The sequence below is a fragment of the Neovison vison genome, chromosome 5, assembly GCF_020171115.1.
Source record: "Neovison vison isolate M4711 chromosome 5, ASM_NN_V1, whole genome shotgun sequence".
NCBI lineage: Eukaryota > Metazoa > Chordata > Mammalia > Carnivora > Mustelidae > Neogale > Neogale vison.
This window is the reverse complement of record NC_058095.1, coordinates 164,251,727-164,269,151: the sequence shown is the minus strand read 5'-3', so window position 1 is coordinate 164,269,151 and position 17,425 is coordinate 164,251,727. Positions and strand designations below refer to the sequence as shown.

At 54.9% G+C, this 17,425-nt stretch overlaps 1 protein-coding gene across 2 annotated transcripts in view; it reads left to right on the top strand.

The window, feature by feature from the left end:
* The first annotated feature begins 4,538 nt into the window (after positions 1–4,538).
* The window catches only part of IRS2 (insulin receptor substrate 2), a 28,800-nt gene continuing 15,913 nt past the window's right edge, over positions 4,539–17,425 (top strand). The window contains exon 1 of one of the 2 annotated variants that reach the window (XM_044250092.1): positions 4,539–9,030. In XM_044250092.1, the coding sequence (XP_044106027.1) occupies positions 5,046–9,030 (3,985 nt within the window). In that variant the 5' untranslated portion in view covers positions 4,539–5,045. Of the gene's footprint in view, positions 9,031–10,888; positions 11,260–17,425 lie in introns of those variants that run through there. The other variant, XR_006384706.1, reaches the window with a different exon arrangement.

Here is a 17,425-nt window from a genome sequence, read left to right as displayed (position 1 = left end):
TGATCATGGAAAGTCCATAGGGAAAAAATGGTGGTTTTTTTTCAATTTAGAAATATATTCTCAAAATTCTAACACAACAAAATCCAGAGGTGAACTGATAAAAATGTTAAGTCACTAACTATAGTCACTTTGTAATTCATGGTTTATATATTTAAATTTCTTCAACATAATTATATTTAAAATGAAAATGTTTTCGGTATTGGGTGAGCTGTGCTTGTTCCTACAACTTAACTGTTTTCCTAAAGAGCAGTAATTCAGTGCATACATTTTTCAGAAGCACTCTTATTTTTAAGTCATATTAAAAGTTACAGTAGTCTGCTCCACCAAATAAGCCCATGAAAGTCATTTATTTTAGAAAATCCCTCTTTCAGAAAACCCTCCTACCTAATGAATATTTAAGAAAGACGTATGTATTCTTAATGAATGAGCAACGTAAACACCTAAGAGGGAAGCCTTTATAATTTCCAAGGAACCAATCTGATCTATTAACAAACCCTGATTCCTCAGACATTTGGAATGCCGTGCATAGATAGTAAGCTATCCAAACAGTACTTACATTCTCTCATGTCAACCATTCTGTTGCACTCAATTAGCATGTTACAAAATTCTTGTGAAATTTCAGTTGAAACATATTAGCAAATATATTGGTGGGGAAAAAAACAAAAAACAAAAAACCAACAGCTATGAAAGTCCAGGAAGTCCTCTTATGAATTCTAGATGAGGAAAAGGCTGTCTTTGCATGGCTCATTCATCAGAGAAAGAGAACTGTATTAAATGAGCTACTGAAATACATTATTTAACAAAGCAAACTGTGATAAAATGCTGTCCCTTTTTAAAAAGACTAACTAGGGGGGCGCCTGGGTGGCTCCAGTGGGTTCAAGCCTCTGCTTTCTGCTCAGGTCATGATCCCAGGGTCCTGGGATCCAGCCCCATATCGGACTCTGCTCCGCAGGGAGCCTGCTTCCTTCTCTCTCTCTCTGCCTGCCTCTCTGCCTACTTGTGATCTCTGTCTGTCAAGTAAATAAATAAAAATCTTAAAAAAAAAAAAAAAAACTAATTAGGTCCTCTGACATAAGGCTCTGAGGTTCCAATCTATACCTCTTCCTAAAGCATATTTTATGTTACGTTATTTGGTTTTTTTCCCCCAAAGCACATTTTAAATCGAAGCTATTGTAACTGGTTGCATAGTGTTCCACTTAACTATCTGCTCAGACCGTTTTTAGATACAGCTCATCCAGATAGGAAAAACTGTCAAAACTACTGGGTTAAGAATTACAAAGGGGGAAAAAAAAAAAAAAAGCCAAAAACCTCCCAAGCACTAAAATGCTATCTACTTTTGTCCTCCTAGGTGTGTCTGCCTTCCATGAACCAGTGAAGAGAAGGATGCTTACTCTTATTTGCATTATTATTTGTATTATGGATGTGATGCATTTTTAATGTCTACCTTTTTATGAAATTGACTGCTTTGTGAAAGGTCATTAAAGGATCCCAGGAAGGACATTTGTTTTAATCAAAGAATCATTGTGTAGGATTCTATGTAAACAAAAAAGAAAGGACAAACAAAAAACACTCCTGGCTAAAAGATATGGCCATTTAGTTATCGTAAAACCAAGGAGAACTTCCAACGAAGGATCTCGGACCACGAGAAAAAATTTCATCCAGGCTGCTGGCTGGCAAGAGGCCATGCGAAACAGCACCCAGCCCTGCACGGAGAGCTGGTTGACAGATGTTATTAGCTGACTTTTGCTGAAAAAGTACGGGAGAACAGTTGGAAAATCACAAGGTGTCGGACAAGCTTTAAATAAATAAATAGCTTATTTGGCAGTAGAAAGGGAGAAAGACAATGAGCTCCTTCGTTGAGGAAGAAGACAGGGGTACTTCTAATTACAGAGTTCCTTACTGTTGGTTTCATGGGCTGACTTCTTAATGAGAATGGAAATTGTGCCTCCCACACTTGTATTTAGAGGTTCTAGGACTTGAGAATGACAATTAGTTTGCAGTTTTGCTCCAGATTTGTGATCTTCCTGGTATGAGAATGCCACTGATGTAGGTGAGAGCTCGTCACCCTCCTCCCTTGGTGACGGAGGCAGCACGTGGGGAAAGTGCCAAGTGTCGACTTAGGGCTTCTAACACCTTGACTTGAATATGGCATTTAACACTAGAATAGCCCTAAGGAAAAAAACAAACACTCCACAGATGACACTTGTTAACGTCTGAGGGGCACAGCAAACAAGGATTCAGAGAATATGTGAAAATCTAATTTTGTAGGAAAGGCCCAGACAAAAGGAGAAGAATGAAACAATTGCAAGAGATACTTTCTTGGAGGAGATCATTAGCCCACGAGGCTGAGACGAGGTTATCCCAGGCTCACTCTTGGCTAGTCAGGGTTGCCGAACATATAGGCAGGCCCATTTGGATCCCTCACAAAGCGAGATGGAAATCATCACAAAGCAGACAAAACCGGGCCACATTTCTTTCAAATTCCAAGAATCCCGTCATCTCTCTTTTCTGAGTAGACATATTGCTAGGCAACATTTGTTAACACAGAAAGGACAACAAGATCTAAAAAGAATAGAAATCCACCAAATCTACAAAGGTGCACCAGACACACAATCTTACACACACACACAGGCACACGCGTGCGCGCACATACAGGCACACACACTTCACACGACCTTCCAAAAGGTATTATTTTTTTAAGCATGACTTAAAATGGAAGATCGACTTTCAATTCACGTCTTTGAGGCAACCTCTGTCCTTCCAAATTCATGGTACTCCACAAGAAACTAACTGTATTGGGGCTAAAACCCTTGTTATCTTTGTGTAAACAGGGCTCTTTTGGCACAGAAGATCAACTGGCAGAATCCTTAAGTCACATGCGGACAAATATGTGAAAATATTTATTACCCTTTCAAAAATCACAATCTTAAGTTATTATCCTTAGACTTAAGATTTCATTATGTTTAAAATAAAGACCTTTGTAAACTATAGAGGACATTCAAAGGCAAACTTCCAGGACTTAATAGAAAATAGCCAACATTATTGTTTCCAATTATTTCACGAAGACACACAAATTAGAGGAACAGAATAGACAAGGGCTGGTTTTGTTAGCCTTCTCGGGTTCCGCAGGGGCCCGGAGCCCGCGCCGCTCTCCGCTCGGGGACGCCATCCCCCCGACCCCCCCACTCCCGCTGCTCCCACCGTGACATTTAGGAGACGCGGCTGCAGGGCCGCTTATTTGTGATCGACTTCGAAAGTCACAAAAGCCACCACAAAAGCCCTGGAGCTGGAAAACACTAGAAGCGCTTCTTCAAGGGCATTTTCGAGGAGGCCGTCGCCGCCCGCGAAGGGCGCGCAGGTCTGGAGCCGCCCGCCCCGCGCCGGGACGCGCGGAGAGGGCCCCCGGCGCGGGGACCCGGGCCCGGGCTGCGCCCCTGCCGGCGCCCGCCCTCTCCCCGGCGCTATGGAAACCGCATTCTTGCGCGCCTGCTCGTCCTGCAGCTCCTCCGACCACATCCCGGGCCGGGGACGGCAACTTCCCGGGCGCCCGACAAGTGAATGGCGCCGATGACGCCCCGGAAGAGCCCGCGACCTGGGTGCGGGGGAAGGGCGTCCCCGGGCGGGGGGGGGGGGAACCCCGGGAGCCGCCCGAGGGGAACCCGGTCCGGGGTCGGGGGCGCCGCCCGCGCCCCTCCCCTCCTGCTGGGAAAGGGCCCCGCGCGGCCCCCGACCCGGCGCGCTCCGGTGACTAATGGGATGCTCGTAAACAAGGCGCGGGCCGGGCTCCCGGGAACCACCCAGGCGCACACCCGCCGCGGCGGCCGGGCGCGCGCCCACCCCGAGTTTGGGCGCCAGATCCGCGCGCCCAAGTGCGTGATGGAAGGAGGGGGGGAGGCGAGGGCAGCCGAGTTCACGGGCCCCCCCCGATCCCCGCGAGGGCGGCGGCAGCGATGCGGGGCCCGAGGAAGGGCGCTGCTGCCACCACCGCCACCCCCGTCCCCGGCGCCCAGCCCCGGCCGGCGGTCCCGGCCCTTGATCTCCGCCGGCCCCCGCCCCGCGCGGCGTCCCCTCCCCCGGCCTCCTCCCCGGCGGAAGCTGCGAGCCCAATTAATTGAGTCCGAGGCGGGAGGGAAGGGCCCTCCGCGCGGAGGCCGGCCCCCGCCCCTCCCGCGCGCCCCTTTTCCCGCCCTGGGTGGCATCTCCTCCGCCGGCATCCACAACGAGCCTCTGATTAATGAGGCTCGGGCCGGCCCCCACCCCGCCCGGGCCCCGGCCTCCGCGGGAGGGGGAGGGGACGGCGGGAAACGCAGCCCCGGGAGAAAGGGGGGCGGGGCGGGGGCGCGCGGCCCGCCCCCTCTGCGGCCCGCGCCCATTGGCTGCGCCGGCCGTCCGTCGGGGGGCGCGGCGCCAATGCGGGCGGCGGGGCGGGGCGGCCGCGCCGTGTGTGCCTGCGTAACGCCGAGTCACATGTTGTTTTGCTCTTCTTAGTTCAGTCACTCGGTGCGCGATGTGTTACTCACTGTGCGGCGGGGACCGCGACGAGCCCGGGTCGCCGTTGGCAGCAGCGGCAGCGGCAGCGGCAGCAGCAGCAGCCCCGGTGGCGGCGCGGACCCCGAGTGCCTGGGCGCACCCCGGCACCCCGGAGCGCGGCGCAGCGGCGGGACCCGTGCGGCTGCGCGCGCCTTAGGCTCGGCCCCGCGGCTCGGCGCGGGGACCCCGACTCTCGGCCCAGCCAGCGAGTCCCCAGGCGCCGCCCGAGAGATCTCGCCCGGGAGGCAGCGGCCGCGGGCAGCCGGGCCGAGGGACGGCCACCGCCCGCGCCGGGCATCCTCCGGGGCCCGGGAGCGCGGAGGGCGCTGCGCCACCGCTCGGGGCCGGCCCCCGCGGGCCTCCCCCAGCCTTCCCCACCTCTGGGCCCGAGGGACGCGGGCTCCGGCGGACGAACGCGGGGGGCAGGGAGCCGCCCCCGCCCGCGCCCCCGCCCCCCCACGCGCGCCCCCAGCTCCTCCGCGCCCGGCTGGGCGGCGCGGCCTGAAACGCCGGCGATGGCGAGCCCGCCGCTGCACGGGGCCCCCGGGCCGGCGGGCGGCGACGGCCCCAACCTCAACAACAACAACAACAACAACCACAGCGTGCGCAAGTGCGGCTACCTGCGCAAGCAGAAGCACGGCCACAAGCGCTTCTTCGTGCTGCGCGGGCCCGGCGACGAGGCGGCGGCGGCGGCGGGCGGGGGGCCGGCGCCGCAGCCGCCGCGGCTCGAGTACTACGAGAGCGAGAAGAAGTGGCGGAGCAAGGCGGGCGCCCCGAAGCGGGTCATCGCGCTCGACTGCTGCCTGAACATCAACAAGCGCGCCGACGCCAAGCACAAGTACCTGATCGCGCTCTACACCAAGGACGAGTACTTCGCGGTGGCGGCCGAGAACGAGCAGGAGCAGGAGGGCTGGTACCGCGCGCTCACCGACCTGGTCAGCGAGGGCCGCGCCGGCGACGCGCCCCCGGCCGCCGCCACCGCCGCGTCCTGCAGCGCCTCCCTGCCCGGCGCCCTGGGCGGCTCGGCCGGCGCCGCCGCGGCCGATGACAGCTACGGGCTGGTGGCGCCCGCCACGGCCGCCTACCGCGAGGTGTGGCAGGTGAACCTGAAGCCCAAGGGCCTGGGCCAGAGCAAGAACCTGACGGGCGTGTACCGCCTGTGCCTGTCGGCGCGCACCATCGGCTTCGTGAAGCTCAACTGCGAGCAGCCGTCGGTGACGCTGCAGCTCATGAACATCCGGCGCTGCGGCCACTCGGACAGCTTCTTCTTCATCGAGGTGGGCCGCTCGGCCGTCACGGGCCCGGGCGAGCTGTGGATGCAGGCGGACGACTCGGTGGTGGCGCAGAACATCCACGAGACCATCCTGGAGGCCATGAAGGCCCTCAAGGAGCTCTTCGAGTTCCGGCCGCGCAGTAAGAGCCAGTCGTCGGGCTCGTCCTCCACGCACCCCATCAGCGTCCCCGGCGCGCGCCGCCACCACCACCTGGTCAACCTGCCCCCGAGCCAGACGGGCCTGGTGCGCCGCTCGCGCACGGACAGCCTGGCCGCCACCCCGCCGGCCGCCAAGTGCAGTTCGTGCCGGGTGCGCACGGCCAGCGAGGGCGACGGCGGCGCGGCGGCGGGCGCGGGGGCGGCGGGCGCCAGGCCCGTGTCGGTGGCCGGGAGTCCCCTGAGCCCCGGGCCGGTGCGCGCGCCCCTGAACCGCTCGCACACCCTGAGCGGCGGCTGCGGGGCCCGCGCGAGCAAGGCGGCGCCGGCGCCGGCAGGGGGCGCCCTGCAGCACAGCCGGTCCATGTCCATGCCCGTGGCGCGCTCGCCCCCGGCCGCCACCAGCCCCGGCAGCCTGTCGTCCAGCAGCGGGCACGGCTCCGGCTCCTACCCGCCGCCCCCCGGCGCGCACCCGCACCTGCCGCACCCCCTGCACCAGCCCGCCGGCCAGCGGCCCTCCAGCGGCAGCGCCTCGGCCTCGGGCTCCCCCAGCGACCCCGGCTTCATGTCCCTGGATGAGTACGGCTCCAGCCCCGGCGACCTGAGAGCCTTCGGCGGCCACAGGAGCAACACGCCCGAGTCCATCGCCGAGACTCCCCCGGCCCGGGACGGCGGCGGGGGCGAGCTGTACGGGTACATGACTATGGACCGGCCCCTGAGCCACTGCGGCCGCCCCTACCGCAGAGTGTCGGGGGACGGGGCCCAGGACCTGGACCGAGGGCTGAGGAAGAGGACTTACTCCCTAACCACGCCTGCCCGGCAGCGGCCGGTGCCGCAGCCCTCCTCCGCGTCCCTGGATGAGTACACCCTGATGCGGGCCACCTTCTCTGGCAGCTCCGGCCGCCTCTGCCCGACCTGCCCCGCGTCGTCTCCCAAAGTGGCCTACCACCCCTATCCCGAGGACTACGGCGACATCGAGATCGGGTCCCACAGGAGCTCCAGCAGTAACCTGGGTGCCGACGATGGCTACATGCCCATGACCCCTGGCGTGGCCCTCCTGGGTGGGGGTAGTGGCAGCTGTAAGAGTGATGACTACATGCCCATGAGCCCCACTAGCGTGTCCGCCCCGAAGCAGATCCTGCAGCCTCGGGCCGCTGTCGCCGCAGCCCTGCCTGCCACGGGAACCACGGTGCCGGCGCCCACCCCTACGGTCAGCAGGGCTTTTCCGGCAAGCGGGGGCAGCTACAAGACGAGCTCTCCAGCCGAGAGCTCCCCCGAGGACAGTGGGTACATGCGTATGTGGTGTGGCTCCAAGCTGTCCATGGAGAACACCGACACCAAGCTGCTCCCCAACGGGGACTACCTCAATATGTCCCCCAGCGACGCGGGTACCTCGGGAACCCCTCCCGACTTCTTCTCAGCCGCCTTGCATGGCAGTGGGGAGATGCTCAGGGGAGTCCCTGGCTACTGCTATAGCTCCCTGCCCCGCTCCTACAAGGCTCCTTACACGTGCAATGCGGACAACGACCAGTACGTGCTCATGAGCTCCCCCGTGGGGCGCATCCTGGAAGAGGAGAGGCTCGAACCCCCATCCAGCCCGGGGGCTGCGCCAGCCAGCAGCGCCTTCGAGGCAGGAGGTGGCCACAGCCAGCCTCCTCACCCAGTAGTGCCTTCGCCCAGCAGGCCGAGTGGCAGCAGCGGGGGTCGCCCAGAGGGCTTCCTGAACCAGCGCGCCCGGTTAGTGCGGCCCACACGCCTGTCCCTGGAGGGGCTGCAGACCCTGCCCAGCATGCACGAGTACCCTCTGCCGCCGGAGCCCAAGAGCCCCGGCGAGTACATCAACATTGACTTTGGCGACGCCGGAGCTCGCCTGTCTCCGCCTGCGCCCCCGCTGCTGGCTTCCGCGGCCTCCTCGTCCTCACTGCTGTCCGCCAGCAGCCCGGCCTCCTCCCTGGGCTCCGGCACCCCAGGCACGAGCAGCGACAGCAGGCAGCGCTCCCCGCTCTCCGACTACATGAACCTCGACTTCAGCTCGCCCAAGTCGCCCAAGCCGGGCACCCAGAGCGGGGACCCCGTGGGCTCCCTGGATGCCCTGCTGTCCCCCGAGGCCTCGTCCCCCTACCCGCCGCTGCCCCCGCGCCCCGCTGCCCCCGCCTCCTCGCTGCAGCCGCAGCATCCCCCACCGCCCCCCCCAGGGGAGCTGTACCGCCTGCCACAGGCGTCCGCTTGCCAGGGCCCCAGCGCTGCCTCCTCCTCGTCCTCGGAGACCGGGGACAACGGTGACTACACCGAGATGGCCTTTGGCGTGGCTGCCACCCCGCCACAACCCATCGCGGCCCCCCCGAAGCCGGAAGGTGCCCGTGTTACCAGCCCAACGTCCGGCTTAAAGAGGCTGAGTCTCATGGATCAGGTGTCGGGTGTCGAGGCCTTCCTGCAGGCTAGCCAGCCCCCAGACCCTCACCGGGGAGCCAAGGTCATCCGCGCAGACCCACAGGGGGGCCGCCGGCGCCACAGTTCCGAGACCTTCTCCTCGACCACCACTGTGACCCCCGTGTCCCCGTCCTTCGCCCATAACCCTAAGCGCCACAACTCGGCCTCCGTGGAAAATGTCTCTCTCAGGAAAAGCAGTGAAGGGGGCGGCAGTGGCGTCCTGGGTGGGGGGGACGAGCACACCATGTCCCCTCGCCAGCTGCAGCCGCCGCCCCCCCAGCAGGCACGCCCATGGGTCCCGGGTCAGCCGGGTGGCTTGGTGGGCGGCCCCGGGGGCAGCAGCTCTCCCATGTGCAGGGAGACCTCTGCCGGCTTCCAGAATGGCCTCAACTACATCGCCATTGACGTGAGGGACGAGCCTGGGCTGTCACCGACCCCACAGCAGCACCCGCATCCGCAGCCCGGAGACAAGAGTGCCTGGGGCCGGACCCGCAGCCTCGGGGGTCTCATCAGCACTGTGGGGGGCAGCGGCAGCAGTGGGGTTTGCGGGGGGCCGGGCCCTGGCGCCCTCCCCTCCGCCAACACCTATGCCAGCATTGACTTCTTGTCCCATCACCTGAAGGAGGCCACCGTTGTGAAAGGTGAGGCCCTTGGATCTTGTGGCTGGCGGGTGGAAGGGTGGGGGAAGCCCGTGGGCGGGCTCTGGGTTCACTGCCATTCTCTTCTCTGGTACCTTGACCTGAGCGCCCAAATACCGGACCAGCCTTCTTGTTTTGTTTTCCTTGGGGCTCCTCCCCTGCCTTCCTTCTTCTCCAGACACCAATAGCCGTCCGGTGGTCTTTGAGTCGAAGGTGACGTTTCCCACTCAGGAGACGCGGGTTTGTTTTTCGGGTCCAGACCCCTCTTCCCATCGTTTCCCAGGACGGTGTCTTCCCAGGTCAGCTGCCCCACAGTGCCAGCTGCGGGTTCTTGACCTTAAGTTTGACAGCTGCCTCACCTTTTGCTTTGTTTTCCTGGAGCCCCGTCCCAGCTGATCTTTGTGGCGGCTCAGAGGTTATCACAACAGGCCTGCAAGGCATTCGGGAAATGAGTGTCCATTTTGGTGGTAGTTGCGGGAACAGTGAACCATTTTCTCTCCTGAGGGTCTGAAACGGGGAGGGTGCCTGCACACAGCAGGAAAGCAGCGGAGTTGAGGTCTACCTGGCCGTCGTCGTCACCTGGTCCGAGCTAAGCCCGGGTGGGGGGGTTGCAGAGGTTCGGATGGCCGAGGTCTAGGGTGTGGCCCAGAGTGCGCCTTCCTAAGAAGGCTGCGTTGATGCTGCTGGTTGGGGGGCGTCCTCTGAGTGCTCTGTCCCCCGTGAGGCTCACCTGAGGAAGTTACTCTCTGGGGCCTGGCCCAGACGCAAGCCGGTGAAGCCTCCAGCGGGCAGACCGCAGGCCCCGGCGCAGTTCAGAATTTGCCCAGGTGATGGGAACGTGCAGCGGGGTCTAGTATCAGTGCTTTAGGGAGAACAAGTGGAAGACGACCTCGTGGGCCTTTTCCGGAACACCTGGGCGGGAGGGTGCCCTGTATCCTTCACAGACTCATCAGATACCCACGAGGAGGGAGGGCTGTGCTTGCTCTGCTGGTGGTGTGTTCTGAGGATCTCAAACTTCAAATGGCTGGGGGTGGGGGGGTGGAGAACAGGGGGCAGCGAGTGTTCATTTCCTCATTTTCTTTGGTGGTGGTGGTTGGGCTGCTAGGCACGGAGAGGCTCTGGGGAAACCATAAGACAAATCCCAAAACGCAAAGTAGCGAAAAGGGTTCCGTAGCCTGAGTTCTGTGCTGGCCCGAGGTCAGCAGGCTGCCGAGGGTCCGAGGGGATGATCTCAGGGGCTTGGGGATCCGTGTGTGCCTTTTGTCTTTAAAACAAACAGAGTAGCAGAACGCCCCCTGAGTCCAGCATGGGGGTTAGAGTTTGCTGGGACGGTCGGTCCCTGGCGTTCGGAAGTACAGCGACAGGGTAAACAGGCAGTTGTCCTGTTAGGACAGGGGAAGAGCTGTTTGGCTTCGTTTAAACCATAGAGTGAAAGAGGAGAGAGTCCTAGGGAGTTACCAGGAGCATAGAGCAGTGGCATGCATCTGATTAGATCCCGTGGAACTGGTCGGGATGTATCCCATAACCGGCGACTCTCCACTGAAGGTCACTGCACTTGGAGTTAAGTGAAGCCCTTGCAGGTGCTTCTGAAAAATGGCTTGTGTGAGTCCCGGGGTGGAAGGAAGAGCCGCTGCCAGGACACAGACCGGAGAAACGGCCCCTGCCGCACTGGAACGGGGTCTGGGGAGAGATGCATCCTCACAAAAAGTTCTTTTCGTCCGCCCAGATGGGTGTATAGGGTATATGCCCTAGTGAACGTGAAAGTACATTTTGCTGAAATCTGATTCTAATCAGAAAAGCAGCCTGAGAACATAACACCTTTTAGGCCTTTTGGGGAAGGAGGCAGCAAAAACCTGGACTGGACCTCGCAACGCCGCGGGAGCGGGTTCTGGCAGCCGCAGGAGGAGTGAGCTGGGGTTTACGTGGCCAAGCCTGCAAGGGTTCCAGGCTTTTCTGATAAAGGAGACACATTTGGGAGCGTGATTCATGTATGATAGAATGACCTTTGCAGACTAGAGAAAATTTTAAACCTCAAGGGAGGAGTTTAGTTGGAGACCTGATTTCGCTTTGTTCTGTGGGTTTTCCCACCAGTATAAAATTCCTTTCAACCTATAGGATTCAGGACTCTGAAACCGAAACAGCCGTTCACACGCTGCATGCTGGCTGAACAGGGATGAGGCCGGATTTGCTTGCTGTTTTTCCGGTCTCTGTGGGCATTATGGAAGCCCCCTGGTAAGAAGGAGAGCGACTCTTTTTGAGCAAATAGAGAGCTGTGATCCGCTGTGGTGCCCAAACCAGTTTTTTAAAAGGCCTGCATGCTCGATAGATCTAGTAAACGGATGCGACACGGACCGGACCGGAGAACAGGAAGGACAGGGATGTCGTCTTTATGGACGTGAACCTGAGTTGTGGTCTGCGGAGAAAGGGACTCCGAGGGAACGTCCACTTTTATGTAACTCACGTGCGCCTGTAGAAATTGGTTTGTGGTGCTCGTAAATAAAAAGTTCACAGGAGATAAGCGTCCTTAGAGAGAATGATTTATAGCGAGGAAGACTCGGAAAGCGTTTCTTTGAAGATGAAATAGGAGAAGAACTTCCTGGGTCATCGCGTGCGCTGGCCTGGTGCTCAGAGGAGGCTTCTGTGTGCACACTGAGCTCCTCGGGCGCCCATGAGGAGACGTCATTAATTATGCTGAAGCTGAATAATTTGGGGTTGTTTGGGTAGGGTTTGGCATTTGCATAAGTGGTAACAAAGATACTGGTTTCCTGCAAGGCTAGATGGTTGTTTACAATAGAATTGGGGATGGTGGGATTTCTGTGCCTTAGCGAAGGAAACAAGTTAGTACACCTTGCGGGGGGGCTGTGCGGGCGCGCGCTCTGGGTTAATATATAATAATATATGTGATACAGTAGTTACATATATTAACCTAGAGCAAATAATAATTGAACTCTCAGTTACGCATCTTACTTGGGAGCAAGGGAAGGGTCTTACTGCGTGTTCTGCGTGTGTGTGTGTGTGTGTGTGTGTGTGTTTAGAAAAATCCAACCCATTTGTCCGAGCATTGTTGTTTCAGAAGTGGAACTAGAGTATGGATCTATTCTGTTTTAAAGCAACATTTGAAAACTAACTGTGTACATTTGTCCTATGATTGGAGGTTGCTGTATGTTGTAGAAAGTGCTACCTCAGTGTTCTGTTCCTCTGTCGTGGGATTTTATTCTAAAATTGGTTTTCGTGTATGTGTAAGGCAGGTTAGATAAGAGTTACCATTGAAAGCGTCTGTATTTAAATTCTGTTTGCTAAAAGGACTATTCATCCATGTCCTGTGGCCAGAGAGTCTGGGGATAACAGGAATGTCTCCAAAGGAACAATATAATCACGATTTACGTTTGAAAGGATTGCCTATTGGAAATCTGAAAGCTAAGACCGTGAATATTTTTAGAACTCCTATGAGATCCCTTGACAAACCACATGCCCTTTGTTTTTCTGTTGTGTGTGGTCTCCTGCTTTGGTTGGCCAGCTCCTGTGGTAATAAGAAAATAATGGACGGCGTCCTGCCCGGTTCCCAGGAACAGAGGACTCAGGTGCTAATGAAAACACACAGGCTTTCGTGAATGAAAGTCACGTGACTTGGTCTACTTCCTTTATTGGAAGAGAAACCTTTATAAAAATAGTACTTCGTAGAAGGAAGCATAGTATTGTGGAACATTAAACCAGGAATCAGGAAACCAGGTTTCTGGTTGCTGATCTTAATGAGTCATTGTGGGACAGAGGAAAACCATTTAGCCCCACTTTCTCACTTTCTCTGTCTGTAAAATGGGGTAATTATAACTCTCTCCCTTCCGTGTCTGCTGGGCGGTCCAGCAGATCATAAAAATCAAGAACAGTTAAAGTGCCCTTCTAAAGGGCCCTGCTCATAAACCCACTGATGCCCTTGATACTTACTGCCTTGAAACCATGGGTATTTACAGGAAAGTCACTTTTGCCCATGAGTGTTCTTAAAAAAAAAGGCCAAAAACCTCAATCTGAAAATGGAGCTAATACCCTTTTAAGAAACATGGGTCTTTTTTGCTTCCTTGCTAGTTCCACTCCAGTCGAGAAGAACCGTGTTTCCCCCCCTTTACTTAACTTGAGATGTTGTTCATAGATAATTATCCATTGCAGAGAAGCAGTGGTTAAATTACACAGGAAAATACCAGTTGAGGAAAACAGCATCCTAATGCTGAAATTGCATTAAGACTGCCCTTTTGATTACCTTTTATGATTTGTTTATATGTAAAAGATACTGTCAAGATGAAAATTTGAAATAGAATATGCATCTTTTTTTGTTGTTGTTGTTAACGGGTAGTGTTGGCTCTCAGCGTGGGGTATATTGAAAGGAAACCAGAACCCTTCAACTTTGAGCGGCTGAATCCAGTGTTGGGCCTGGGTTGGTTCAGTTAGGGTCGCCCCTCCTGCAGTTTGGGGTTGTGTAGTTGTCAGACACCATAGGGGAACCTCCGAAGTTTGCTGAAGTCATTTGCTCTTCCGCAGGCCCCTTCCCCCACAAAAGGAATTCTCATAGATAATTAATATTTTATTTTCTCTGGAGCTCTGTGGATGAAATGAATCTCTCTTTTTTCTGGAGAGGAGAACTTTCAGCAGTTTAACGAACAGCATGAGTATAATGGGTTTTCTGTTAAAATTCCCACTAAGGCATTTTCTGTAGAAGCATAGTTCCAGGAGCTGGTTAACTTTTGGTATCAGATTTGGCACGTGGAGAGGGTTCTTTTTGTTTTGTTTTTTTTGGGTAGCGCAGAATCAAGTGTTCCCATTTCACCTTAGAAACTTAAGGGAAAATGTAACTTTACTCTTATCTGCGTTGCCAAGTGGAGTGGGAAAAACTCCGAGGGCAATAGAGCCCCGCCCGAAGCCCATGCTTCACAGGAGTCCTCTGATAATAGGGGAATTCACTGCCGATTTTGTCTAGTACAGACGGGGGAGGATGTGTATTTCTATACAAGACAGGGACCGCATCTTAATGTTGGCTTTTTAGTAAACAAATAAAAACAGAATGTTCTGATCTTCCCGTATGATCCCTTATAAGCATGTTATTGATCAGGCCGTGGGTTTTCTGAAAACATACTCTCTGAATTTCAGTGGGGGAAGCTCTGTGTTAGTTTTACCTGCAGACAATTCAGTGGGGAGCTGGGGGAGTCCTCATCAGGACAGGGGAAATGCCGAGGCTGGACATTGCCGGTGATCATCAGATTGTTTCTCGATAGCCGCAGAGACTTGCTTGAACTGGGCGCAAACATGAAAGGCACAGAAGGTCTGAGGAATGGGAGCTGGAACACACTTTGTACGCTACTGTCTTGCTCGGTGGAAGCAAACGATACGGGGTCCTTCCGGGCGTGGTGTTCTTGCTGCTTCGTTGAATTCCTTGCACGGGAACACTGAGATAGAACTGGGTCACCGTGTAAAGGCTGCGTGTTTACAAGTGATAAAATCGGCAAGTTAGTGGTTCTGATTTCTTGGCGATTGGACTGGAATAATACTAAGTTTGCATAAAGTTGCTTTTACATGTCCAGAGATGTGGTAAAACTCTTCAGGTGAATGCGTCTTCCAGTTTGCCCTCTTCGCTTACGTCACACATGATGTAGATGCCCACAGAAGAGACTTACAAAATAGTCTTTGCCTGCTGTGCTTTTACTGAAATTTGGAATATTTGGTCAAACTTTGTGGTAGATCAACTTTAAAGGTTCAAAGCACCTTGTAAATACTGGGTTTTATTTTAGTGTTGATTTTATTTATTTATTTCTTTTTAAGGTTTTACTTACTTACTTTAGAGATGGGGGGAGGAGCAGAGGCAGAGGGACAAGCTGACTCTGTCCTGAGCACAGAGCCCCACTTGGGGCCCGATCGCATGACCCCAAGATGGGGACCGAGTCCAAATCGAGAGTCTGATGCTCAAATGACTGAACCCAGGGTCCCCTTTAGTATTGATTTTTGAGTATCAAATTTTCCAGAAAGAAATATTTTGTGTGCGTGTGTGTAATGGGGTAAGGGTCGCCATGCCTCCTCTGGTCATGCGCCAAGAGGCTTGATGTGAATTTCTTTTTAAATTGAAACTCGAATATTGAATAATGACATATTCTGTAATCATGTTAAAACTTTAAAACCGCAAGTACAATTGAAGTCTTACTGGTGCTTTACTCTAGCCCCACTATTGGTATTGGTATAAATCATTGTGTGAATTATTATGGTCTAGTATTAAATTTCAGTTTTTTAATGTGTAAGAAGGGGGATTGTGAAAGATTTCATTATATTATGTGATTTTCATAATTACCTTAAAATCCATATGTTTCTCTGAAGGATTTATGCTTTTCCGTAATCCTAATGCGTAGCCTGTCGTGTTTATGAGTGTGAGATAGTGCTCTCTCCCCGCAAATTTATCAGTAGGTATTTTCAGTCCATCTTTTGCCTCCAGTGGTGGGTAACTGACAGTCCCAGAGCTTGATGGGCAGCTGCAGCTGGAGATGGTGACATCGTAACCATTATCCTGATCAGTATTGAAGGATTATTGTGCGTCCCTATCCCCTTTAGGTCAGAGGAATTGTTTAAAATCCAGAAAGTGTTTTCCCACTTCATGGTGGAGAGACATTTTCCTACCTGTAGTATCACGTAATGCCCCAAAACCCAGTGCCGCGGGGATCTGCTGCTGAGGGAGGCCCCGGGACTTGCCAGGTTCCCCGAGCGGAGAGGAGGACTGTCGGGCGGCGTCCTGGGGCTCTGCGTCCTCGTGTCCTCGTGCGCTTTCCCTTCTGTCCCGTCGTCCCCCGGTCTCTGCTTCCGAAGCTCCCAGCCAGTAGTTACGTGCGGACCTGGCCGTGGACCTGCCCCCGGCAACTCGCCCGGGGACTGTGTTTTGTCTCACTTGGGGATGGTTACTTCATTTTCTTTTTTTTTTTTCTTCCGGGTATTTATTCATTCCCGAGGAAACGTGGGCAGGTGAGCAGGAGGTAGCACACAGGAGGACGGCTCCCCAACTCTTTTAAACCAGTGATACGCCCGGCACCGTGAAGACCCTGGAATCCGATGGGTCTTTGATGGCTGTTGTGGTGTCACTGGCGTCATTGTCTTGCTTGGTGACGGTTCTGGGGGTTTCCAGGCTGGCTTCCCGGCGTTCTGGGGGTCTGCGGCGAGGAAAGCTGCTGTTCGCGCAGCTGCTTGTACTTCAGCAGAGCTGGCTGTGCCTTCCACTCGAGAAGACACTCCCTGCCCTCCCAGCCACACGCGCTCACACTCCTTCCGCGAAGCAGGGGGAGAACCCAAAGGGAATGGAGTTCAGTGCGTCTGAAGGGCGAAGGGCTGGGAAGTGTTGCAATAGTGTAACTCATTGAAGGTTGTGAACAGGGAGGAGGAGGGAGGTCAGACGTCTTCTCCAAGGTCACCATTTAATTAGTTGGTAGAAATGTTTGTAAATAGTATCAAGAAAGAACCGAGTGTGCACAGTCTCTGTGGGTCCTTCGTGTACCGATGAGTAACTTTGTTCCGGGCTGAGTTCGCTGCAGAACAGCTCAGTGCTTGCAGAAGCGCTGTCTGCTGTCTTACCTGGGGACGCTGTGTTCCACGCATGCACTAAAAGGTCTGGTCACCAGAAGTAGGGGACACACCGAAGCGAGGCTGTGAGCTGTCAGTCCCGGAACGAGCCCGCTCACGGCCATGTGGGCAGGGTTTACTGTGAGGCAGAAGAGCGAAGGTTTGGCCCATATTCAAGATCATGTACTTACTTGTTAAAAAAAAGAAAGAAAGAAAGAAAGAAAGAAGAGAATTCCTGGCATAATTCAAATGGAAAATCCTCTTTCCTCTGGGGAGACAGACGTCCTTGATCTCTGTGATGGGTCCAACCTGCACAGTTGCCCTGGCCATGGCTTGAGGTGTCTTTATGATGTATTCCTTCTATAAGTGAAATAGCATAATCTCCTCATTATGCATAAGTCCATTAACGGTTTCCTAAGAAATGAGTCATTAACCTGTTTAATGATGAGTGTATTTGAAAACTAACCAATTTAGAATTTGCCTAAGGACCGATAAGTTAACTCATCAGTTTTTGCTAGGTGGTGATCTTCTGGACACTGGGTTCTTTCACGAGTGCCTGTCTTGTTTTCAAGACTTTTTTTTTTTTTTTAATCATGTAACTGAAGTTTTACACCAAGAAAAGTGGTTTTTCTACCTTCCTAAGGATGTAACTGCAACCCCACTTTCTGAGGCATAAGGGAAGACGTCCGCCAACCTGAGTTCAGAAGCTGTCCGTAGTTTTAAGAACCGTAGTGGGGATCCGCGGGCTTGTGCTGCTGTGGGTGACTCGGTTTTGTTTGCATGAGCTGCTGGTCCCTCGCATCCTCAGAGAGACGACTTC